General features: G+C 36.8%; 2 protein-coding genes across 2 annotated transcripts in view; both read left to right on the forward strand.

The window, feature by feature from the left end:
• Positions 1–5,993, forward strand: part of prkcea (protein kinase C, epsilon a) — a 60,186-nt gene extending 54,193 nt beyond the window's left edge. Inside the window, exons 14-15 of the mRNA XM_053511376.1 lie at positions 1,686–1,832; positions 3,753–5,993. Of these exons, the coding sequence (XP_053367351.1) occupies positions 1,686–1,832; positions 3,753–3,899 (294 nt within the window). The 3' untranslated portion in view covers positions 3,900–5,993. The remainder of the gene's footprint in view (positions 1–1,685; positions 1,833–3,752) is intronic.
• Positions 5,994–8,218: 2,225 nt separating this feature from the next.
• epas1a (endothelial PAS domain protein 1a) overlaps positions 8,219–26,908 on the forward strand; it is a 28,070-nt gene continuing 9,380 nt past the window's right edge. The window contains exons 1-6 of the mRNA XM_053510997.1: positions 8,219–8,469; positions 18,316–18,506; positions 24,023–24,168; positions 24,287–24,371; positions 25,740–25,852; positions 25,976–26,178. Of these exons, the coding sequence (XP_053366972.1) occupies positions 8,450–8,469; positions 18,316–18,506; positions 24,023–24,168; positions 24,287–24,371; positions 25,740–25,852; positions 25,976–26,178 (758 nt within the window). The 5' untranslated portion in view covers positions 8,219–8,449. The remainder of the gene's footprint in view (positions 8,470–18,315; positions 18,507–24,022; positions 24,169–24,286; positions 24,372–25,739; positions 25,853–25,975; positions 26,179–26,908) is intronic.

The raw sequence follows: 26,908 nt of genomic DNA on the forward strand, positions 1-26,908 counted from the left end.
TGTGTGTTTTTTTTTATGGTGCTGATTTCTTTGGGCGGCCTAATTTGCATCTATGAAAGTCTTTTGCAGCTGTCAGCCCCTTGCTATCTCCCAAATATAGACACACAAATATGCCCACAAAATGTCAGACTTGAGTCAGCCATAAGTGGTCTCTTTAAGTGGTACAGCTCTTATTTCCTTTAGATTGCAGTGGTTTAGTAGAGATGTTCTCAAATATGGTGCTGGTGTGTGATTTTCACTTAGTTGGCAGTGTCTCTCAGTAATCTAGTTACCTATCTTCAAGCCAAGTCTTAATGAGTCAGACAGTGAACAGTGCTGTAGATAACATATTTGCACATTCCACATTTTATAATTTACATTGCAAAATTGCAGAGGAGAACGAAGTGTGTTCAAGTCAAACCGGGACTTGTGATGAAGATTTAAGATTAAGACTTTAGGCACAGTTTGGTGATTCTTAGCCGCAGTATATATTGAAAAAGGCTATACTGTGAAATATGATTTCGGCTGAGGTGCCGAACTCAGCCACGGCAATCAAGTTTGGAGTCAACTGCACTCAATCCTGTTGACATTCAGTGAGTCTTGATAAACTGGGTTGCCAATTTGTGGAAGAGACTGTCTGTGGGGACTGTACACATAATCAGTCACAAACACCACTTGCACATTACAGGAACTTAGCTGTATCGCAACATCCACCGTATAGTCCTGACATCGCTCCAGGTCATTTCCACATGTTTGGGACATTAAAGGAGTTCCTGGGAGGCCAGTGTTACAGATGTGAAGCAGGCAGTACAGTCATGGCTCTGGTCTACTGAAAAAAACTTATAGTTCTAAGCATTTGTGAAACACTGGAAAAAGTGCATTAGAATAGCAGGGATTATAGAGGGACATAAATGCAGTTCTTGCTACCATAAATGTGTTCTGTTATTCTGCACAATCGGCGCACAATCAAAAGTCCCAGTTTGACTGGAATGCCCCTTGTACCTAAAAATTAATCGTTCTGTTGTATATGGTTGTATATGAAAAATTCCTACTATTTCCATGTAATCGGAAAGGGATAGAGCAGCTTAGAGCACACCGCAACTGCTTAGTGCAAAACATGGCCATCAGTCCACACTTCATTACTGGTGTGGTTTAAAGTATAAGCCAGGTATTATACCATATTTCCCACTCACTTTCCTATTATTCCCAAACCATGTGCTCTGTGCTACGGTACTAACCTTACAAAACAGCTGTTAGTGTTGATTATTTGCTTTGGATTTTTCAGTACTTGAATCTAAATTTGTTCTCATTTTAATTGTGTACCACTTTGTTTCGTTGCTGTGGAGACGGCTCTATTAAGTGTTGAACTTCCTTGTTCAGCACTTTTTTTTACTGCATGACAGTTCTTCTTAATGTTAACACCATGTGATAAGACTTGATAATCTCAATTTTTTTTACGAATTCATAATAAGTTACAGTGAATTGCTTAGATGTTAAATGTTATTTTTATTGACCTGTATTGAAGCCTGACAATGTAATATTTGTCACATGGATCAGTCAACACTTGACTGATGGTGTTGCAATACGATCCAGCTAATGGAAGCATGTGTACACAGAGCTGTAGGCCTGTTCGGGCTGTGTAAACACTAAGAATATGATATGATATAAGAAGAAGCTGAAAGACTAATTTTCTGTTTCATTCTCAGTTTATGACGAAGAGCCCGAATAAGAGGCTGGGCTGCGTGGTGTCTCAGGGGCTGGAGGAGGCCATTAAAGTTCATCCTTTTTTTCGGGAGATAGACTGGGTCCTGCTGGAGCAGAGGAAGATCAAGCCGCCATTTAAACCACGCATTGTAAGTGCCCTAAAACACATACACTCATAGTCACTCTTGTCACTAGCAACAGTGACAGTCTTCCATAGACGTGATTATTAATACATCAAAATAACTCTATTCTTATATACTGTAAGTGCTCACTTTTGCTCATGTGTGCTAAATATGCAGTGTGCAGAACACAGTAAAATTCACACCACCAGATTAGAGACTGCCTACTTTAACTGAAAGTGTGTGTTTGTGGTCTAGACTGAAAGTCAGATGCCACAACGACATCGTTCTGCTTCTGCTTTCCCATGGTCTGTGCCTGTGCGTGTGTGACAGAGAGAGAGAGTTTGTGTCTTAGTGTGTGTGGTAAATCATTGGGTCAGAGAAAGGTTAGGTGGAGATGCTGCCACCACTTGCTCTGATGCCTTTCTGTGTGACCTTCGTCTGACCTCCTCTGTCACCACATTGGCTTACCAAGTGCCTGTACAAGTACAGTTACGAAAGTTCAGAAGCACCCCTTTATGAAAAGTGGTAACAGTAAAATACATTTATGAAACTTTAAGAACAAGATCATGATCTTCGAATTGATCAAATCCAAGTCAGGTGCAGAATTGTGCTTTCCATGTCATGTATGGTTTAAATCAAATAATGACTATGTCATACAGTGAACATAGTACTGTACATAGCCAGAAATCACTGGCAGTGGTTCAAAGCAGGTCCTGATCGATTATTGCATTTGGAAAGAAATGTAACCTCAACTCAGAATTCATTTCTATTAATACTTATGGCATGTAACTCAGACAAATCGTGCATGCATACAAGGAATAACAATTAATCTTTTTTATTTATATGACTTTGGAAAAAGAAGGTCCATGCACTGGTGATGTTTCTTGAAATAGAAGGAATCAAGAAATTTCAGTTTTCGGTTGATGCTAAATATAATTACCATCTAATTTTAGTCATAAAGAGTATAGAGTGAAGGTTTTGTACCCACACATCTCATAAAGGTCTTTGATCTTCTCAAGTTTTTTTTTTTCCCCATTTCCACCATCAATGTGTAGTATGTCAGAGTTCTTTACTAAGTTAATAGTTGAAGTGCATATTTCCAGTTTGCCTATTAAGGTTCTCATGACTTTTTACCACTTTTACCACTGTGCGCGTATCATGAGTTTGACTTCCCGTGTCAGATAAAAAACACCAAGAAGAAGTTTAACATCATTCCACGTTCTGCATGCTTGCTTTCTAAAATGTGCTGGTCAGCTTTTGTGAGGTAAACAAGCAGGTAAAGCAAGTACACGATGATTCTGACTATGTACTAAATCAAGCTTTTACTCAGCAGTTATACTTCTCTTTAACAGATTATTCAACAGATTATTCATTTCTTCACTCGGTTTTTCTTTTGTAATTTAGGTGTGGCGATTAGGGTTAGCCTGTATGTAGTAATGCAATACCATTATATATCTCTTTAGTTTTCCATGTATTTGTATCGCTATCTTTATTTAGATTTAAATTTAAAGCAAATTTGTGGCCTAAACCTAATAGTCTTTTTCATTATTAAATATAAACGCTAGACTGGAAAGAAACAGAGATTAAAAAAAAAATGTACACTGTCAGCATGATGTGTATGTTCTGACTGACATTTCTTTGACCTCAGCCACAGCAATCAAGTTCATAATTCTGGAAAACAAAACGTTATAAATTATATATCCTGTATATGCTTTATATCTAGCACCTTCCCGCTTTTTATGTAATTGTTCTTTATATATAATTACTTTATACCTGAACCCATTGTCAACACACTCCTGTAGATTCGGTCATATGACCTGTGAGCATCTCTAACAAGCTTTGAAAAAAAAAAATCTGTTGATATCTGTATTTTTAAAAACCATCAGTTTATTTAAAAACACATTTGTGTAATCAATCACGTAAATGTAAATGTATCTCCCTTTCCAGAAAACCAAGAGGGACGTGAACAATTTTGACCAGGATTTTACACGTGAGGACCCCATCCTTACCCCCGTGGATGATGCCATTATTAAGCAGATCAACCAGGACGAGTTTAAGGGCTTCTCCTATTTTGGAGAAGAGGCGCTATCTTAAATGTCAACCTCTCAGCACCTGTTCAGACACACATACAACAACATTCTCTCTCTCTCTCTCTCTCACACACACATATACACACACATACAGACACAAAAACACCAACGCACACATACAAGGGGTGATAAATGTGGACAGAAATGCTGATATCGGGGTCGAGGCAAGAGGTCCGGGTGTGCGTCTGAAGCTACTACTGCTTTTGTTCTTTTCCACCTCCAAATCGCTTCCTCTTGCCTTCTTTCACTTCAGCTCTTTTTTTTCCCATCCTCGCCTCTCCAGCCTCACTGATGCTTCATTTATTTAAAGCGATTTCCGAAACTTCTCAGATCGTCTGCTTTTGGAGAAGAGGGCAGGATTGCACTATGTTGAACCAAATTTGATTATACCAATGATTGTAGTAACATTAGCAATCACATCTCTGACAGAAATGAAGAGAAAGCGCTGACAACGATATCCAAAAAGGAAGAATACTATCCTGCATAAATGACAATGTAATGTGTTGTACTGTGCAGTCGAAATCCTTTGTGTGTATTCAGGTGAACATTTTGGGAGCAATTTTATTAATGATAATGCTACTATACAGTATATTTCTTGATAGTGTTATGAAGACCTGCTATATGTGGGTTGTGTTGACCGGTCGGTCCGTGCCCGTGTGCATGTGTTTGCATGAACGAGTGACCATGCAACATCTTTTTTTTTCCCTCACACATTCATTCTTTTTTTTTTCTGGCTGCTATGTATGTCTAGTGACCTGCCACTATGCAACAGCAGACATAGAGGCCAGTGCCCAAAGCTGTCTTGCCCTTTGTCCAGAGCATAATGTGCATCATTTGTGCTCTAAAGCCTGTGAAAGCTTCAACTAGAATAGTCAACTGTTGCATGGTCTGGCAAATGATGCTATTTTTGAGTTGTATTATGTACGTACGTGTGTGGAGAGAGTTTCTGATACTCATGTGCAATACACTGAACATATTTGTCTGTTATTCTTCTTAGTCTTTTGCTGTTATTTTTGTTTTTTGTTTCTCTTACGTTGGTTCTTTCCTGCCCATCAGCCCTGCTGATATTAAATGGAGATGAGTGTTCGATGGGTCAGAAGCCTGGCTAAACAGCAGGATGTTGATGTTGACTTAATGAGGAAGCTCTCTCTCGCTCTCTCTGTCTCTCTCCCTCCCTCTCCATTTGTCTACACAACTCTTATGTACATAACGCATAAACTGTGGAATGTAGTTTAAAACTGTGTGCTTGCTCATAATTTATTTTATATCGTACGCATAGTGATCCTCTTGTGTCAATAAGCGGGTTATTTCCTGCTTTCGCATGTTTCGGATAACTAAGCCTTGCTATTACATAACTCATGAATTCTTACATAAGGTTTTCCCTGTTCCATCTTACACATTTAATAATGAAATCAGTTATTTATGAAATGTGAACAAACATGACAGAAAGGTCAATAAGAGAAACAGGGTACATTTCAGGCGCACTAATTAAACCTTACTGGAATGTGACATCTTTGCTTGAACAACTCAGTGGCAATTTGACAAATCTTTTTTTTCCCAAGTTGTTATTTTTGACCATTCATCATTTCTACTTTTTTCCCTTGGTTTTAAGTTTTTATTCTTTAAAACCGCATTGTTATTTAACTGTTTGTAGCCACATGCCAAACTTTCACTGCGCTGTTAATTTTTTTTTCTGTCCACTTTATTTTCTACTGTATATGAATGAATTTGCTATTTAGGAATCCACAATGGTGTGTCTTCTAAGTAAATAAAAAGAACTAGCTAAAATATTACCTCTTAAATTAAGTACAAATGTTTGTCTGGCTGAATATTAAATATTTGTGCATACAGTATTACAATACATGAGCATTTCACAATGTATGATAGTGCTGTATGTATTATATACATCTTGTATTAGATTTTAGTTTGTTTGGTGAAGTTTTGTGTGAACAGAAAAATCTATCTCTCTTTTTTTCCTGGATACTCTCGCTATCTTTCCTTTAGTGTAAGCATTTTATTATGTGCCAAACGTACTGTAATCTAAAGGATGTGAATGTGTTTGGTTTTTCTTTTTGATCCTATTAAACTATGATGTCAAAACCTGACGAGGTTCGGAGTGATTAAACTGATTAGCTTTAATAGTTTGGACACACACACACACACACACACTCAAGAGAATGTCTTTCGATGTCCAAATCGCCAGAGGGGGAAATGCAGCCTTTTGTTTTAGTAAGTGTTTGGTCATTGTGAACAGAAAAACAGGGTTCTTTTGTCTAAGTGTTAACCTGTCGGTCTGGCTTGGTCGGGTGCTACGATGATCAGCTAGACTTTTTTGAACTTTAGTCCTGTTTTCTCCTCAGCCAACCAGAGAAAAATGCGCCACTGGTTTTATATCATGTCTGTCCCGTTAGAGCCAGTACATTACATATTCTGTCACTGTTAAAATGACCCCCCAACATGTTTAATTAGCTTATTTTGTGAATGTGCGAGAAAAGTCAGAAAACACCCAGATTTACTGCGCTTTGAGGCGAGGCGGTTCAAGACAATTTCTCAATGTGGAACGCCAAAAGGATCACTATGGGCAATTCATACCCAGACATTAACCTGCATTTAAATTAACTCCAATCTATTTATTTAATTGTTTAATTAATCAATTTCAATCACGCAAAACATAACTATATAAAATACATATTAATTGGAGCTCCCAAGTGGCACAGCAGAAAAGCCAGAAAAACTAACTAAACCTTTAATAGCTGACTGTAAGCCATTGATTGTATGCATAAGAGAGCAGATCAAATGGATATATTAACTGATATGAGTGATCTGTTAGCTAATATATGCAAAAAATAATAATAAATCGCCATTTCAGAATAGTTAAATTGTTGCAAAAACAAACCTTAAAATTAATAGAACTGCTTTTTGAACCGCCTGGTGAATTGTTAAAACCTGGAAGGATAGTGTTACACTGTGAACTTTGTGAAGGAAAAGTAGTCATAAAAACTGCCTTTAATTTGCAATTTGCAGAGCATAAAGATTAGACTTGGAGCCAAATTGACTCTGCTACAGAGCAATGGGTTATCACAGTAAGAAGGGAAGGGCGATGCACCCATCATGCACAGTGTCCACCGTACAAGCCTTTGGAAGCAGTGACATGATCTGAGGTTGCTTCAATAGGTAAAATCTTACCTTAAAAACATTATCTAGCAGCTAACTACCCAAATGTACTGAATGACCAGGAATCCTGGGAATGGAATTTCATTCCCGTAATGGCACGGGCATGTACCCGGAAACAAATTGTGAAAGAGCGGTTCTGGGAGCATAAGGAATTATTTTCATACGTACATTGGACATTATATTGTGCACAGTGCAAACTGTTAAACATCTATGGCCCTATATGAAGTTATTAGTGTTATAACATTTCTACACATCTTATCCATGATAATACTCTTGCTTCTGGACTGCCATTAAATTAATGCAGGAAAACAGAAGTTCTTCTGTGTGTGTGTGTGTGTGTGTGTGTGTGTGTGTGTGACTTAAAAAAATGTTAACAATCAATTTATTTCATCATGTTTTATGCAAATGTCCAGTTTCTGAGGAAATTATGCTATTAAAACACTCTTATAATAAATCAAGTCACCCAAAAATGCAAACTTGTCCGAATATGGCATACACCCATGCTAAATTCGTTAATAAATCTTTAGTTTATTTGAAACTTGGTTTGGTTTCAAGCTTCATCCAAATGAACAACACAAAAAGCTCAAAAACATTTATTCAAGTGGCTTATACATAATTGAGTGTCATGCTTTTATTATTTTTTCATAAAAAATGGCAGCAGTAAATGTATATTCCCAAAAAAACTCAAACATGAAGAGTGTGGTGTTGGTGCTATGAATTCTTCAATAGAGAAAAATAACTGTATTTTTGTTAAAACTTTTTTTATACTCTAATGTATGAATCCTGTATCTTATGTGAGCCAGTCTTAATATCCAGAACATTTCCCTTTAATTTAACTTCATCCCTTTAGTTTGGCTCAGTTTCAGTTTTTTTCCAACATATATTCTTACCTGCTTAAATTATTCAATTCAATTTTATTTTATTTTATTAGCACTTTTAACATTTTAAGAATTGCCACAAAGCACCTACTAGAAATACATAAACTTAAAAAAAAAAAAAAAAGGCAAAGTGGGCAAGGGGGGAAACGGGATACAATATGGAGAGAACTGTAAAACACGGATCAAAATCAAGTGAGCGCGCGTCTAAACTTTTGGACCATATGGCCTCCCATAGCAGACTTTAATCTTGTCTGCGCCTTAGACGCGTGGCCGGGAGCGTTTTCGACCTCAAAGCGCTCGCGCCTCCCCACCCGCAGCACCGGAGAGGCAGTGCGATCCTCGGCAGTGTTCTGAGACTGCACTTCACTGCTCCGACCGCGCGACCCAGAGCATGGACGTGTAAAGAGAATAAATAACGACGACGCTGGAACTGGATTTTGGCGAGTTTTACGCGGAAAACACTGTTTTATGCACTAATTTGTGTTTGGGACAGGAATAATCCATGGCTTCTGAGAAGAAGAGGTAAGGCGCTAGAGGAGTTTATTTAAATGTCAATTTCTTCATTTTCTTTTATATATTAATGTCCTTCAAAAGCGTTAATTTTGAAATGTTTCAGTGGAATTGTAGGGGTTTTTAGGGGGTTTTGTGTTACCTGCGCAGTTTTTCTGGAAAAGCGCACGCGTGCACATGTACATACATTTGCGCGCTGAAAACGTCTGTTACACTTCCAAATCTGTAAAATATTAATAAATATTATTATTATTATAACTCATCAAGTTATGACCATTAACAATGAATCAACAATAAATCAGTTAGTGCGCCCAATTGGGTAGCATTTATTATTATTTTTTCCTCATTGGGTTCTTTGGACAGTTAAGAGTGCTAAGCTTCTTATTCGGGTTCTAGATTGGAAATTAACTTTTTTTTTTTTTTTTTTTTTGCTATGAGTGTTGTTAGATTACTCAACCTGAAAATGACTTTATAAGATCTGGTAAAAAGAAATAAGTATTTTATAGGATGAGGTGTTACAAGAAAAAAAGGCACATGGTATAGAGATGTCTGTCAAAATCCTGAAGAGCACTCAGTTCATAAACCTGCTTCAGCTTCTGATGTGGTTTTCCTTAATGTTTCCTTTTGCTCAGAGCTGTTTCCTATCTCAGAGACACATAGAAAGAGGAAACATAAGTAGCCTGCCTACTTTATTTCTAAATTTTTCAGAAACTGAATTTCAACAAGACGTATTAAAGTTTAATAAGAAAAAAAAGCATCATGAAGTGACACATTTTTGTACTATATATTTCTGATACAGAAACTTTTTCATAAAACATCTACAGCAGATTTAAGTTTAGCATTTCTTAAATATAAAAAGGGAAATCTCAAAGTTATGTAAAAAAAAGATAATAAATTATATTTATATGTTGCATTCTTATAAGTGGCATCTACTTTGGAGATGTCGGTTGAGGAAACAGGGCAGCTAATAAATCAATCAGGTGTTAAACAGTCCATTTTAATTGTACTTCAGGGCAAATTCTCTTGCTAAACAAAAATGAGTAATTATGACCCTTTTTCTGTCTCTGTGTTTTTCCCCATCATGCTCTCAAAATGGCCCTGTTTAGCATTTAGTACACAGCGACGCTAAATGCCTCTTTATTGCCACCTGCACTGCTCTAGGCAGGCCGAGTCAAAAAGCTCCCTGTTAACTCCAGACACAATCCTCTGCTTTTGCTATCATTGGCATACATTTAATTAGTTTTAGACATCTCTGTTTCAAACTTTAGTTTTCAATCTATGTGACATGTTTGGAATATCATGTCTACAATGTGGGCATTTATTCAGAATATTAATCACTGTGTGGCATTGTGTGAGATGGTGAATGTTCAAGAGACATTTGGAATTGTTGGAAAAGCACAAAATGTAAGACAGCTAGAATAGCGTGATTAGGACTTATCCGTGTACTCCCAGTTCTGTCTAGTCTTAGTCTTCTCTATCACTTTTATCTCTTCATCTTATGTTGCTTACGTTTAATCACATTTTACCTCTATGTCTTTAAATGGAGTTTTAAAGATAAGCCAATCCATGTATTTGTGTCCATAATCATATAATGACTTGTAATGACCTTATGTAAGATTTCATACAATAGCATCCTTTGACAACCTGAATTAGAAATGGTTTTACTGTAGAAGGGTGAGTAAAGGACGTGTTATATCATTGTATAGTAATTTAAATCGCCATTTGATATGAATGGGCGTGTTGTGTTGCCAGTAGTCTTTTTTCAGAATTTGGTGTAATCTCGTTATGTCAAGAGGGCGATTGAAAGAGGGGCGAGGGTCAGTTTAGCAGTCATGTGACTGCCTTTTTTCTTGCCAATCATGAGTAAAAAGGCCTCATGGTATTGAGGAAAGATAAGAGTTTTAACTCGTTTAACTCCAGGTGTAACCTGCATTATGATTTGGATTTGCAAAGCCTATATACAGTATATAAAGTTTGCTATGGGAGATGGTAGATGACCTTGACCCAGAGCGGGTGCATTGTAACATATTTACATAATACATACATACATTTACTTAAACTTATGAAATAAAATATATGAATAATAAAATTGTTTAAATGACGAGGATTAGTTGGAATACCGGTGTAGTGGTTAGCACTGTAGGATCGCTTCTACAGCAGTCTCAGATTTGTGTTCTTGGAGTTTGCATGTTCCCTATGGTTGGTGGGTTTCCTCTGGGTACTCTGGTTTCCTCCCATACTCCACACACATTCAGGACAGGGTAATTGGCATTTCCAGATCCCCCATAGCGTGTGAGTGTGCTTGAATGCCGTGCGAAGGATCGACACCCTGTCCAGGGTGCATCCCGCCTTATGTGACCCTGTACAGGATCAGTAGCATAGAAAATGAGTGAGTGAGTGAATGAGTTTTAATGATCAAATATACTTCTGTTGTTTTATTTCAAAAGAGACCCACATGTGCGTTATTTAACTGTTAACAAAAAAAGAGTAAATGTCACCTACATTATTCCCTCCATCTTTTCCTGTCTTTGACAGATGTCATTTACATCTCATCCACATCTTATCCAGATCTGTTTGAACATTACTCTGAAGCCTTTTCCCCCCATTTGCTGATTTATTGAAACAGGCAATCAATAATTAAAAGCCAAAAAATGTAATTGATAGTAAGTAGCTGTCACATAACGTATTTTATGGCTTATTTAGTTATAATAATTCAGTGATAATGATGAAACAGGAGTGATTATGCTGTCAGCCTAGGGCATGTGCAAATAACACCGATCAGTTAAAACCGCTGACAGCAGTATGTGCAGCACACCTTGACCTTCTTTTTTTTTTCATACCGAATGCTACAGAAGCATGTGAATTTCTTTAGTGCATGTATGCAGAGGCCCCTTTGCCCTGGTAAAGCTGAAGTCTTGTGCAGTGCAGGCCTGAGGTGGAGGTCAGCAGCTGGAGTGTGTGGGAAAAAGACTCAGTACACTAGGCCACTTCATTCTGATCAACAGAGCCAGGCGGAATAAAGCCAAGGCTACTGCAGAGAGAGAGAGAGAGAGCAAGAGAGCGAAGTTGTAGCCAAAACAACACAGCTACTCAGATACAGTGTATTATGAACTGCTGTTGGGAGTTTTGCAAATATGTTTATGCGAACTGTTACAGAATTCAGTATTATCCAAGATTACCATACTTTGCAGTCTGATCGTTACTATAAAGGTTACCGTTATTCCAACATGTTATTCATAGCTAATGCGGTTGGGTCTTATGTTTTCTGAATCACCTACATCAGTGTTCCTCAACCGTGGTCCTGGAGGACATGCACAATCATGGACTGCATATTTCATGTTTTACTTGCTCTGTTACACTTACTTTATTTCAAAGAAGGTTGATAATTACCCGATTAGTTAAATCACGTGTGCTGAGAGGTGAGAAAACACTAAAATGTTTTTTTTATGACAGGTCGCCCTCCAGGACCAGTGTTGAAAACTACTGACCTACATTACAGCTCCCCTTTGTACAGTTCTGTTCTGAGAGTAATTTCAGGTTAAGGCCAGGGTTATACTTGATATGACTATGACATGACTCTGAGTATGTGTGCAGATGCAACAGCAACATGATCGTCATTGCTCAAATATTCATATGTCTGTCTCATGAACATTTGAATGATTAAAGCCAGCATCCACTAGATGGCTCATCAGAGTAAAAATGTCATTCAATGTCAGGTTTCTCTGTGAACCTAGAAAGTATTCACGATTTCATGGGATATTTGTCTCTTTGCAGAAGATGGAACTGATGAGATGTTAGTGTTTTACAAATTCCATGGTTGTTATAAGGGTAGTCATGCACTTCCTGTCTCTCTAATGGAGAATTATGACTGTACATTCAAACATTTTTGCTACACTAGAAGATCCAGTAATATGTGATGCAGCCTCATGTCATGCTATGCTGCCCTCTTGTTTCATTTTATGCCATAGATGCTTTAAAAAAGTGCAAAATGGATACAGGGCACAAGATTTTGTGTATGTATTTAACACAAATATAAACCAGGCCTAAGACTCCAGACTTCATCTTATCTAACTAAATCAACCTTTGTTATTTGAGCGCTAGCTACTGAAGTCAACATTGCATAAAGCTAAAAGCTCATGTGTGCATGATGTTGCTTTACCTCAAGGTTTGTAAATGTACCTCGAGGTTTGTAAATGTTTCAGTAACAGATGAAACACTGGCTAACAGGCAGAAAATAAATTTCCGTATTAGTCACATTGTGATCAATTAAAAAAAGAATGTTTTATTCTTTGCCCTCTTTCCCTAGGATTGAAGTTGCTAACAGTGGTGCCATTTTCCCTGTAATTTAGCTTCATGCGCACTGACTTTCAACTTGTTGATTAATCAGCAGTATATGTTTTTGCTCATTTTTCTGTATGTGCACGTGCTCTTTTGCCGAAGCTTTATCTGTTTTGTTTTGTCTGAATATGAACAATATCATAATAATATAATACATAATAATATAATATTTAATAAAATAGCTCCAGGCCTCCCACAACCATGTAGAGGATCTTCAGTATAGATAATGTGTGAGAGAGAGTCAAAGTAAAAAGTTTCCAGTTTTAAGTACATTTTAGCACCTATCATAGCACCCTTCTTAATAGACAGTCTCACATTTCCACTCTGTCATAATTTTAAAATGCTTTTTTTCCATGAGGTTATTGGATAAAAACTGTGGTGAAGTGGTATAAAAATCTGTTCCTCAAAACAACCCCACAGTACATAACAAATTCCCCAGTGTTGAATTAACACCAAGCAGTGTTTATACTGTATGAGTCCATTCGGACTCAAATAAACTCTGAAAATGGTAAATAAACAGTGGGGATTTTAAAATGAAGCAACATTCTATAAGTAAAATGTGAATAAATTCAGGTTTTTGGGAAAAAGTTAAGAGTAAATACATTGCTTTATTATACAATTCTTAAAAGTTCTAAACGTTGGAAAGCATGATAATGGTCCCGATGTTGCTCAGTCGTTGTATCTTAGCATGACTTTCCATAGCGAAGAAACTTCAAGATGAGATCTCATGTTAATCTCTTCTTTGTCTTTTAGACAGAAATGAGCCATCTTTTAGACATGAATGAGATTTTAGCCATTTTCTCAATCTTCTCAAATGTGTCTCAAATATTGCCCATTACCTCTAAATCTGAGAGATAGTTCATATTTGTCTCGTGTGCGACTCACATATTTTCTGTTTTACCAAAGCAGTGTTCCCCCACATAAAGTATACAAAACGGTGGAACCTCGGATTACGAGCATAATTCGTTCCCGAAAGCAGGCTTGTAATCCAAAACACTCCAAACACTCATAAACCAAATAAAAATTTCCTATAAGAAATAATGGAAACTTAAATTATTCGTCCTACAGACCAAAAAAATAAATACATAAAAATAATTAACCCAAAATATAAAGTAAAAATAAAAGAAAATTAGCCTGCACTTTACCTTTAAAAAAATACAAATAAATCCCGACAGATAAGTGTTTCCGTTTGTTCGTGCAGGCACTGTGTGTGTGTGTGTAATGTGCGTGTGCACACACACACACAGACACCACATTAACGGAGAGACTGTTTTACCAGAAAAATTACCAAGAAACATCACTAGACACACTCGCGTGAGTGCATGTTAACGGAATCACTGCTGTAAAGTAAAAAAACAACAAATTAACCTGCACACTTTACCTTTGAAAAACATTGTGACAGAGCGGAGTTTCTGTGTAAGGCAGAGAGTATGTGTGCGTCTGTATCGGCTTCCCACACAAACACACATGCAAACTCTCTGCCTTACACCGAAACTCTGCAAGCACTAAGACTCAGCAGGAAAGTGTGCGTGTGTGTTTGTGTGTGTGTATGTGTATTCACCCAGCTGAGGAGACAATTACTTACAATTCCGCAGCGCAAGAGAGAAAAACTGTTGTCACAGTTGTGATCATGTGACGCTCGGCGTCAAAACAAGAAGAGCATGCCTGATACATGATACTCGGTACTCATAAACCAAGAAAATGCTCGTTTTTCAAGTCAAAATTTATTTAAAATCTTTATTTGTCTTGCGGAACACTCGTGAACCACGTTACTCGTAACTCGAGGTTCCACTGTACTTGTAAACTGTGCATTTGGGTTTTCTAATACAGTATGTTCTGATATGACCCTGCTTAGTCATGTGTGTATAGTTGGTTAAAATGAAATTGAGTTAAAACAATTGAGTTCTTTATATTAAAGAATATATTTTGCTGAAAAATGTCACTCTATATTGCACAGTCCTGACTCATATACAATATATTTATTAAAACTTAATGGAAAGAAGGGCTAAAAATGCTTTGGGGTGCCATCTACACTAAAGATTGTTTAGTCCTTTTTTTTAGATACTTCATATTACTCTACACATACGGGTAGATGGAGGGGAGGGTTAGAAGGTTGGATCTCTGAAATAAAGATATGTAGATTGTAGGTTGGTAACAACCAAAGTCAATTACCAAATTGCTTTGTATTAGTTCATTGTTTTATTTTAAAATCTAGCTTCTTTATTAAAAAAATAAAATACAACCACCAGTTATTTTATTATACTGTACACCCAGGTGTCCCTAGTTAATCAACATGGCTAACCTTTTACAAATTTGTACACCTTAATTAATTTATTGAAATTAAACTGGCAAATGGCAAACCGACTTTACATTCTGTACAAATGTCATTACCAATAAAAAACAAAAATACAATATACAGAATGTTTTAATCAAGAAATGAAGCAATGAGATAATGTTTGTGTTTAGTGATTTCTTTACACTTATCAATTAAGGCCAAACCTATTTTTGATTATACATTTATGACTAAATGTTCAAAAATAATTTCATGGCCAACCCAATTAAGCCTACAGTACATATAGCTTCTAATAAAGACATAATTTCCCACAATTTCCCCCACACATGCCCTAAGTCTGCGAATGTTTAAGTGTCCAGTGTGTTAGAGAACTGTGCAGGACATCGCCAGGCCTCGGGGTCAAGTCAGCAAAAAACACTTTATTAAGTATCATTCATCCAGACCTTTAGGTGGCGGTAGCGCACTGACCACTTTGCCTGTCGCAGATTAAAATGAAGAAGAAGACAAAGCAGACCGTGAAGGTGGGTTTTATTTTTTTTACGCCGAATTATTATTTTTTTTAATTTAATTATTATTGACAAGGAATCAAAATTAAACTAAAAATGAAGTAAGTTAAAACCACAGAGTCTGTAGTAAGAAACAAAACTGTGGTATACTTGACTGAAATTTATACAGCTTACGTTTGTTCTTAAATTGCAAAAGGAATTCAAATGCTACCTGTGGGTGGTTTAGCATGTGGATTAGCATATCTAAGTAACACTTGTGAGATTGAAAGTTTTTTTTGTTTTTTTAATGGAAAAAATCAGTCAGCTAGTTACATTATTATTATTATTATTAGGCATGCCCTAGGTTAACCAGTGTAGTTTGGCATATTAAGTTACTTTTTACCCTTTTTAAAAATAGTTAGTTAATGTTACTGCATGATGGTTTTTAAAAAACAGTAGTTTTATTATAGAGTGTTCAGTGTTTAACAGTAGTTACCAGAACACATAACTTTAGAAAAATCGGTTAATTATATTTCATAAATAACGACCAATATCTTTGTTTGTGGAAAAGTCATTTTGGTAATCATATACATTTTACTTTAACTGGGTTCTTTTCAGAAGCAAGCCACCTCAGGAGGCCAGGAATCTCAACAATGAAACTGCAGGAGAATGTTCCAGAGTCTTTATCAGCACCACATCATCAGTCAGATAAGCACCAGCCCATAAGCAAGCTCAAGTTCACCTCTCATCCTTCAAAAAGTTGGGAATGGAATAGCTGAATGGTGTTTAGTTAAATCCCAAATGTTTTAATATAGTTTTTTTATTCCATTAGATACTAAGCAACTCCAGGAGTTGCAAACTTTGGACATACTTCTTGAACATCCACCAGAAGAGTAGCCGGTGAGAGAGAATTCTTCCTGGCTTTGGCCCGTTTTTGTAGCCCTTACATACAGCAAGCAACCAATTTTCCTTTAAACATTTTCATCTCCTTTTTACAGGAAGATTGTCACAATTCTGCGGCCTTTGTGTAACTCCTGTATAGACCATACTATGAGTTAAGCAGTGACCCTTAATATCTTTCAGGTTGGGTGACATTATGTATCATTTAGTGTCTTGATTCGCCAGGTTTTGCTGGTGTCTGTTATATTGTGTGAATTGTAAATTTATTACACTGTATGCTGTTAATTGAAGATTTTTGATATGTTCAATAAAACCATAATATTTCTCATGTATCTGTTTAATCCATCTAATTTATATCTGATTTCTCATGTACATCTCAGATTTCTCATGTTGTTTCTCCTAAATGGGGTTTAGGAGAAATAGAAAAGACGAAGTTGAGCTTGTAATGAGAGCTCAATTCAGTCTCTTGAGACAAGAAAAAGCTCATTCTGAGCAAAAGAATTGTGAAAAGGATTTTCAAAAAGGATTCAACGATAATGCAAATACAAAAATGGAGACTATGTTGAGTAGTACTTTTTGTATAGAGAAAAAAGTTACTCTACTAACAATTTGAACGAGCTATGTCAGTTAAAAACGTTTTTCCAACTTTTGCGTTACATTCATTAGAGCCCTTGTTATATATACCTTGTTATATGTACAAATACCATCTCAGCTTTGACTAAATTTGCAATGAAGAAATATTCTCTGTAATGAGCTTTTTGTTTTGGAAAAAAATCATAGATTTGAAAAAATGGGTCATAAGGACATGTTACTGCTCCTCAATATGTGGCACTATGCAAATACACAATAAATAGTTTAGTTTCTTCTTTCAGGTCCAGAGCAAGGGATGCTCACAAACTATGCACTCAGGTCACATATCAAAAACAGAACCACCACACAGCACTTAATGCAATTAGTGTTTTATATCAATATTAATATTTTAAAAAAGGTCATATAAAGCTTAGTGCAGTATACAGAGTGCTTTCTCATAACCATAAAAGAAGAAGCAAATGAATACGATTTGGTCTGTGTATTGGTGGCAATGGTTGCTGTGGTGTGCCACACATGGGGCACATGGAGTTCAATCTCTCTCTGCCACACATTTTTCATACTTTCATAACCCGAGCTGCAAAGCCTCAGACCACAATGCCTTTACTTCTGAAAAGATAATGCCTTCTCTACAGAATCTTATCATATTTTTACAATTTTGAAAAATACAGCCAAAATCAAAGGTACACCTTCTTTTATGTAAACATTTTATGATGATTTATGAGCCTCAAAAGTATATCTTTGAGTCTGAGTTAAATGTTGGATGTTAAAATATGTTTAAAATAAGTAAGTTGTTTAAATTGTAAAGTTTTGTTGACAGTAATTGCTAATTAGTTAATGGTCACCAGTAAAACTAAATAGTGTTCAGTTTCATGCTGTGGGTTCAAGGTCATTAAGGAAACTCATGATAAGTGAGCCATATTCGGCCATGCTGTAATAATCCTGTCTCGCCCACGCGTTACCATCCAATTTCATATTGTTGTCTGGCTCTGGACATTGTGATAATGACTTCATTGTTTCCCTTGGAGAGCATGTCCGCACTCTCATTTGCACTGGATAAACAGGAAGTAGTAGAGGCCCGCTCAGGTAGGAACTGAAAAAAGATCACCAGACATTCTGACTCTGTGCTACATTACAATCAAGGCCAGTGGAATAATCATCCTGTTTTAAATATGGTAGGGATATTTGGCATAAACTCTGACATCCCCTGGCAGCTGATTGAGTTGTGTTGACCTTTGCCCTTTGCATCCACAGACATCCTTCAGAGCGGCGGAAGGAGAAGTCGCGAGACGCAGCACGCTGCAGGCGGAGTAAGGAGACGGAGGTGTTCTATGAGCTGGCACATCAGCTGCCTCTGCCCCATAGCGTCCGCTCACACCTGGACAAAGCATCCATCATGAGACTGAGCATTAGCTTCCTCCGTACTCGCAAAATGCTCGCATCAGGTTTGGGTTTTACACACACACACTGACACTCACTCGCACACACATACACACACATACCCACAGAAACATTGCCCATCTGATGCGTGCATCAGTTTCGTGCTGAGCATCAGCACCACCTTGCACTGAAACCACCCACCACAAGCACACACTCAGGTGCATCTGCACTGCTCAAACTCATTTGCATTTTTTCATTTGTTTAATGCTTTTATCTGAAGAAGTGCACAGAGCGAGGAAGCGTTCTTCGACATACACACGCTTCTTTTTACACCTGCAGGTTTTGTGTTATCTGTTTATATGTGTGTCTCTTGGTTATCATAATGAGTTTACCCTGAAAATAGTTTTCTACTTTTCTATTCATATTTGATCACAGTTGCTTTCATTCTTTAGCCATTGCATTTATCAGTTGCATTAATTTTAAGATGAAGAGCAGCAGATGCAATATTACACCGCTCAGGCGGAAATGAAGGGTGAACAATATTGCTTTGCGGATGTAATTTTACAGGATAATGTGGGGCTATAATAAAAATCTCACTTGATTTTTCTGTGTGGCAAAATAAATCAGATTTATGAGTACCACTTTAAACTGGTGCCATAAGATGTTACTCAGACCACTAGCAAACATCATAATGGGATAACATATCTGAGTAATACCAAATAGTACCATTTATGTATATATAAAAAATAATATATATATTTATAATAGTGTACAGTGACTCAGTGTTTATCACCTCTGCTTTGCATCTTCAGCGTTTGAGGTTTGAATCTCTCCTCCAGTCTTTGTGCATGGAGTTCCTCCATGTACTCCACTTCCAGTACTGCCATTTCTAAATTGCCCATGGTATATGATTGTGTGTGTGCACGTTTTGCCCTTTTATGGGTGGCTGCCTGAGCTAGGGTATCCCCTGGAGCCTAATGTTTTTTAAAATAGGCTCCAGGCTCCCTTTAAGCGTACACAGGACAAGCGGTATAAAAATAAATAAATAAATGAACGAATAAATGAATGAATAATACTTGTCGTCATCAGCAATAGCCCTTTATGTTGAGGTGAGGTTATTCACTACAGTCATTCAAATTATTTTAAGCATTATTTAGTAACAATGTTGTAATGTACAAGCAGCAACATGACATTATTACATATAATAATATTATGAGGGGTCATTCAAGACTTTTGATTGTACAAAACGACAACACACCGAATCTACCGTTAGTTCTCTATATAATCCCCTCCTATACTAAGACATTTATTCCAGTGTGAACGCCTTCAGGGATCTAACAACCCATTTTTGTTTTTCCATTAAAGGAGTTCCTGGGAGGCCAGTGTTTCATCAGTGATGATGACATGACCTGGCTCCGGCGAACTGAGAAATCCTGATGGTATCCAAGTACTAGTAAAACACTGGGATAAGTGCATTAGTGTAGCAGGGGATTATATCGAGAAATAAAAAGAAGTAATAATATATGCAATATTATAATCTTTTCTTTCCAGGTCCCTGGATTAGCTCATTATTCATCATGGTGGTACTTTGGTTTGTAATCTGGGGTTTAGCAGGAACCAGTGTACTTATACTGAGATCATGTAGCAGGTTAATTGTGCACACGTTGACTCTATTCAAATACTAATGCCACATACAAGTTTCAAAGCATTGTGGGTAAATACTTAAGCAATCACAGCAATATTAATGGCTATATTGTGGATACGTATTGTCCACTTTCATTGAACTCCTATTTAATATATGGTCAAACTATACATAATGACGGGAAGAATTCTGTGGCCCCCGAACATCTTTACTGTTGGTTTTCTTAACTGTGATGTTTTCACAATCCTCTAATGCTGCTGTACACAGCCGCTGCATGTTTTGCTTTTAGTAAACTGCGGGTCAGTGTGGTTCAGCTTGGATGATTCAGTCAGGAATTAAATTAAATTGGCCAGACAGGAACATTTTTTTTTGCTCTGGAAATACATCTGTGCTTTAAGCAGTATGTTTTAGATTGTTACGTCTTTGTGTGTGTGTGTGTGTATGTGTGTGTGTTTGGTGAGCAGCAAACAGGACCAATTTCCTCACAGTCAAAATTTTGATCTTTTTTTTTCGTCTCATTGCTGAGATTAAAGTTAGAGTTGAATTAAGTTGTAGACGTAACATTTATTAGTGAGAACATTCGTAGCGTCTGTGTGAGGTCCTTAAAAAGATGAGAGGAGAATGTCAATGTCCCCACATTAATAGAGGCGTTTAAGTGTTTTATACCTGGCTTTAAAACCTACACCCTCTATTTAAAAAGGAAAACCCAAATAAGAAAAAGCCCCCAAAAAATCACTGTTAAAATCTGTTTTTTTTTTTCCTATTATTATTATTATTATTATTATTATTACTGAGATTTGATAAGGTTAACTTTAGATATAGGCAAAGTATTAATAAGTTTCAACAGTCATCACTTTACCAAGATAGCATGTGTGTGTGTGTGTGTGGCGCGCGTGCATGTGTGCACCAGCCATTGCAGAGAAGCCGAAGAGACGTTCTGTACTCTGTGACACAATAAGATTATGATCTCAGGAACAAAGAGAAAGAACGTGGGCGGTTTCTAAAGTTCATCACTGATTACTAACTCACACAGTTGTGTGTGTGTGTGTGTGTGCTTGTGTGTGTGCGCGCGTGTGTGTGTGCGTGCTAACTGGACTGTTTTTGTGGCATACAAGTACTTGCAGTGGCACAGAACAAATTGTAAAGAAAGAGATAGAAGCACATGGTGGAAAATTGGCTAGCTGTAAAAAAACAAATTGTGGTGAGATTAAATGATTTAGTTTTCTGTGATTAATAAATAACGTTTTTTTTTATCTTCTTCTTGCTAAACCCAATTTAAAGCAAATTAGATAATTTTGAGGTAACAAGTTTCATTCACACCCAGTAAATTTAATATTAAAGGATTTTTATATAAGACAACGTATATTTTGGTACTTTAGGGTGTCTTGTCTTTTATTACTGAGGTCTTTTTAATATCTGATATTGTTGTGCTGACTGGGAAAATCAGTTTTTCATTTACTTAATGTATTTTAAACTTGCTTAGATGAAGAATTGTATTAAAGGAGGAGCTTGTTATTTTTAGGTCCGTCTGCTGCTTGTAGGGTGAGTTTAATGAAACCATTAATCAGTCCCTCTCTTCCCTTTGAGACCCCATATCGCCTGTTAAAATTGCACACACTTACTAAGAATGATCAAGCTAAACCAGGACTTGTAAATGAAATTTCTTGTGAATGAAGGTGTTAAAGTGATTGACGTTTACAGAAGACCTCAAGCACAGAACAGCGATGAGACTTTTAACCACAGTAAAATATTTAAATACTGCAAACATTTTTAAGAAGGCTGCACGTCCATGAATGACGATCCTGGCTGATGTTGCTCGGAGCCCACTGCACTCATTCCCAAAACCTTTCAGCTAGTGGAACGCCATGGAAACCATTTGAAAACTTTGGGATAAATGCACTAGTGTAGCAGGGGATTATATAGAGAATAAAAAATAAAGGAAGTTTTTGCTCTCATAACTGGGTTCTGTTATTTTGCAAGTCGGAGTTTGAATTTCTCTTGTACATGCGCATTTGTGCAACTCAAGCAGATCTCCTTTCCTCACTGTCAGTGGTCCGTGGTGCTCTGACAGAAAAGCGTTACAAGATATTTTGCTTGGCGTGCAGAGGTGCTGCTTGTCAACAGGCAAGACAGACAATGCTTGGGGCCTCTGACTAACATTTACCTTCCTCTGACTAGCGATTACCCTCCTCTGACTAGCGTCAACACATTTAAAATTTGCTAAAGTTATCTCCAGAACAGCCTCTCAGAAGCTCAGGTTATTCATACAGTTTTGCCAGATAAACTGTAGTGTATTCTATATAAGACCTCGAACATAACATTTGAAGAAAAAAAAACCTATTATATATAGTGCTGAGATTATTAATTTATATTGTTATATAGGCTAGCCAGATAGTTGTATGAATAATAGTTTTTATAATATTTTTTTCTCAATGAAATACCTAATGAATTGTTCAGTTCTTTGAATGGTGTCAGAAATTATTTTTAAAATCTTCCATATGGTATTTCATCATTTTATGCTCTTAATTGTGATCAATAAACTTCATTGACTCCAGAAATGTTTATTAGTGAATTCAGCTTCAATATTTTCCCCCCCAAATAGTCCTATGTTTTTTTTAATCAGATTGTCATGGTCCACCTTATCTATATCACATAATTCTGCTCTTTTTTTTTTTAAATTACCCCCACAGCCCTGTTTAAAAATATGGTGATGAACGCTGGTTGGAGAGGACACCTGCAACTTTTTGCCTAGGGCCCCAACAGACTCTAGAACCTCTACTGACATGTGAAAACTGCAGACTAAAAAGCCTTCATGTTAAAACATCGCTACTAACTAATGTCTGAAAAAATTTAGTTACTTGCAAAATTTGTATTTATATATTTATATTGGACACAAGTGAGGAAAATTACATTAAATACAAAGCATGTCTTTATTTATATGATTTTAATTTTTTGAATATTTTCTAAACCCACATAATTAAATTATATTCTTCTGCACATTCACACAAACGAAAATAAATTTGTATGAATGAAATTGAAATGATTTGTTTATTTCATTTATGTATTTCGTTTGACTACATTTTATATATAGCGTGTATGTTTTATTTAGTTTAGGCTATAAGGCATGGCTAGAAGGTTGTTAGTGTGACAGTCTTATTCAATTCAGTTTTTGGCAAGTAATTTTGGCTATCCTACGTCATATGAGTAGGATTGACTTAAATTGTTAAAGGACATCATTCAGTGCTTGCCATAAATTCTTCAGTAACAACACTAGTACTGATAAACGTGCTATGTGGTTTTGAGAACACATGGAATGTACTGTAAGTTTTCGGGGCTAACTTGAGAGAAAATGGGCAAGAATAGACATGCTTAAACAAGAACTGCTTCTGCTGTGATTGTGATTGACAGAAAGCTCAAAAAAATTTCAGGAATTTCGTAGCCTAGCACTGTGGCTACCCAGTCGGACATCGTGGACCAGTATAGTGTGCAGATGTTTTTAAATACTGTAGGGCTAACGGTTGAAGAATGAGCAATAAGTCTGTTCAGCTGCCTGAGGAAAAAAACCTTTAATGCAGTAGAAAGAATGATGTCCCGTCTGGGTCAGAAAGACCACAGTCAGACCCTCAGGTCTACTCCTAGCCTTTGAGGGAAGGAAGGTCTTATCAGGGGGAAGCAGATCCCCACCTCCCAGCATGAAGCTTCGCTTTAATTATTGCCTCAAGTTCTTGAGATTGTTTAGTGGCATTGTGTGTTAAAGCTCCTCCCTTCACTAATGTTAGATCTGAGAAATATTTTGGTTCTCATGGTAAATTAGTTATAAGAAAAAACAAATGTATTTCATTTTTTATTGGGGGGGGGTTGCAATATAAGTATGTAGGTATTTGATGGCTTAATAAAATTTAACTTTTTTATTGTTTTTTTTATGTGTGTTTCTGGCAGGGTGCTTGAGCAGACAAATAAAGGAGGACTCTCAGCTTGACACTCTGTATCTGAAGTCTCTGCAAGGCTTTGTTGCTGTGGTGACTTTAGAAGGCGACATGGTCTTCCTCTCCGAGAACATCAGTAAATTTATGGGTCTCACGCAGGTGAAACTTTTCTTCCTGTCTTTAACTCCAGTATGTCTGTGTGACTAGGAGAGAGGTAGCCAGCGTGCTATAATGTTGTGCACAATCTCTCTTTATTTTTTGGGGTAAATCCTTACAGGTCGAGTTAATAGGACACAGCATCTTTGATTTCACACACCCTTGTGATCATGACGAGATCCGAGAGAACCTCAGTGTCAAAGCAGGTGTGTAGTTTTTAAGTCATTGCTCCATTTGTGTTTTTTTAAATTCAGTTTTATTTGTATAGCGCTTTTAACAATTGACTTTGTCGCAAAGCAGCTTTACACAATCAAAAAAAATTATTTAAGTTTGTATGAACTGTGAATGTGTACAAAGCAAAATGTGATGTGAGATCTGAAGTTTCATTCTTCCTATCTCTTTGCATAGTCTCAGTAAAGATGCACTTCATGCTTTATGATATATTTTTTATATTTCTCCAGTGGTATGTAATATCGCACTCTTACCAAGAGGCCCTGGATAGTATGGTATATTACCTATGGTTTGTACCATACCATCAAACTGATTTTGGTTTGTACATACCAAAAAACTGAACCAAAGTTCACCTATGGTAATGTAGTGATATTCACCTTAATTTTGATTTAAGACCGACTTCGAAAAAACTGAACTTTGCCTTTAGGCACATACATTACACTCACAGGTATTTCATGAACCGCATTGAAACGTTTTTGCATTAATTGTCCATCATGATGCAAACTTACATGCAGAATTGATTTGTTTATCCATAAGCTATGTGGAGTGTTAAACTATAAACTAATTGGAGTGTTAACTTATTAACAGTATTATAGTGGTGCAAGAATAATCTCTATAAGTCTTGGTTGTTATAAATAATCCTGCTCTGCACACCAACCATGAAGTCGGTGTAGCCATGTGGCTATGTTCAGTTAATCATCTGGCTAGATTCTGTTAAATGAGTTAAATTTGTTCTAGATACAGAATACCTTTGAAAGATACCAACTCGATTTAGCTCAGTGGGACTGCAGAAGCTTCATATGAGTCTCAACTGAACCATGCATTTTTGCACAGAATGAGGGTTGTGGAATTTGACCCCGATTTCTTACATTGTACTCATTCTCCAGGTGACAAACTTCACGGTCAGGGTGGTTTTTTGCTTTCCGCTGCTACTATAACAGACATTTCTGACCCTTTGCCGTAGGCACTTTTCTAATTAATATTTTTCTCTATATAATTTTACATTCTAAATATTAAAATTAATTCAAGTTAAATTAATTATTTTTGTTTAAAAGGTTTCATTTACATTTTGCAATTCCCAAAACTCTTTTAAATTATATATTTTGTGTAGAAATAATTTTATATTAATTTGTATTATAATTTGTATTAAGTTTTTTTTTACTAAATATTTTGGAAGCCATACATCTGCAGCATTTTTAGAGGAAATTGTTTTTCCAAATTGTTTTAAATTGAGTCTGGGTATAATCAAACTCTGGGACAAATCTCTAATATGTGTTAATACATTTGATGTGAGATTCTGAAATAATTAATAATAATGGCTTAAATGTGGCTGTTATGGCCAGTGTATGGCAGGAGACATAAGGAGCACAGCACAGCGAGAGATTTCTTCATGAGGATGAAGTGCACTGTCACAAACAGAGGACGCACAGTCAACCTTAAATCAGCTGGCTGGAAGGTAGGTGCATTCAGTTTGCAATACTTAAATACACACACAAACACAATTTTTCGTACATGACCGTGATAAATGAACCCCAGTCTTTTTGCTATTATTTCTGATGTAGCATGTCGCTTTCCCCAGGTGCTGCACTGCACAGGGCATTTAAAAGTGTACCCCAGCAGACGCCCTCATATTTTGTGTGGATTTGCTGAGCCCCCACTGACTTGCCTAGTAGTGTTGTGTGAGCCCATCCCTCATCCGTCCAGTGTGGACACGCCAGTTGACGGCAAGACCTTCATGAGCCGACACAACATGGATCTGAAGTTCACCTACTGTGATGAGAGGCATGTAGCACTCTTAACTATTCTGGCAGAGAGTTTTAGGAACTGCTGAGTATTAAGTGTTTCAGAAACTGCTGATCGTCTGGGTTGTTCATGCAGAACTGTCACTAGAAGTTATTTTCTCACAGGATGAGAGAAAAGACAAAAAAAAAAAAAAGTAGGTGGCAGTTTGGCAGGCTGGACTGGAGAGGTTAGAGAACAACCAGAATAGCCAGGCTGGTTTGAGTTGAGATGAAGGCTATAGAAACTTAATCAGCAACTGTTTACAACCATGTTGAGCAGAAAAGCTTGATATTCGATCGGAGTGGAACCCAGAGTGGTCTTCTTCTGAGATGTCAAAGTGTGCGTAGTAAATTAGCTTTTAAGAACTATAGAAAGCAGTATTTAAAAGTTTCAATCAGTCGAGCAAAGCAAGAGTAGCGTCTCAAAACCAACAATATGCTTTTCACTAACATACTGTACATGTGTATAACAGTGTTATTTTAACAAGCGGGAAAAAAATTGCAAAGATAACAGAGAAAAAAACTCTAAAAAGAATGAAGGAGAGAAGGATTTAGTTTTCTCAGAAAACAAAAAGTCCCAATTGTCAACAGTTGGCACTAAAGAGGGAAAGGCATTTACTTTGGCTTCTCCTGTCTTGTTTAGTGAACTGATTGCTTGTCCTGTCTTTCGCCAGCATGTTTTAAGAGTCGAGTCTAGATTTGTGAATGCTTGCCCTTTTTTTTTTTTTTTT

Source organism: Clarias gariepinus, chromosome 14 (assembly GCF_024256425.1).
Source record: "Clarias gariepinus isolate MV-2021 ecotype Netherlands chromosome 14, CGAR_prim_01v2, whole genome shotgun sequence".
Taxonomy (NCBI): Eukaryota; Metazoa; Chordata; class Actinopteri; order Siluriformes; family Clariidae; genus Clarias; species Clarias gariepinus.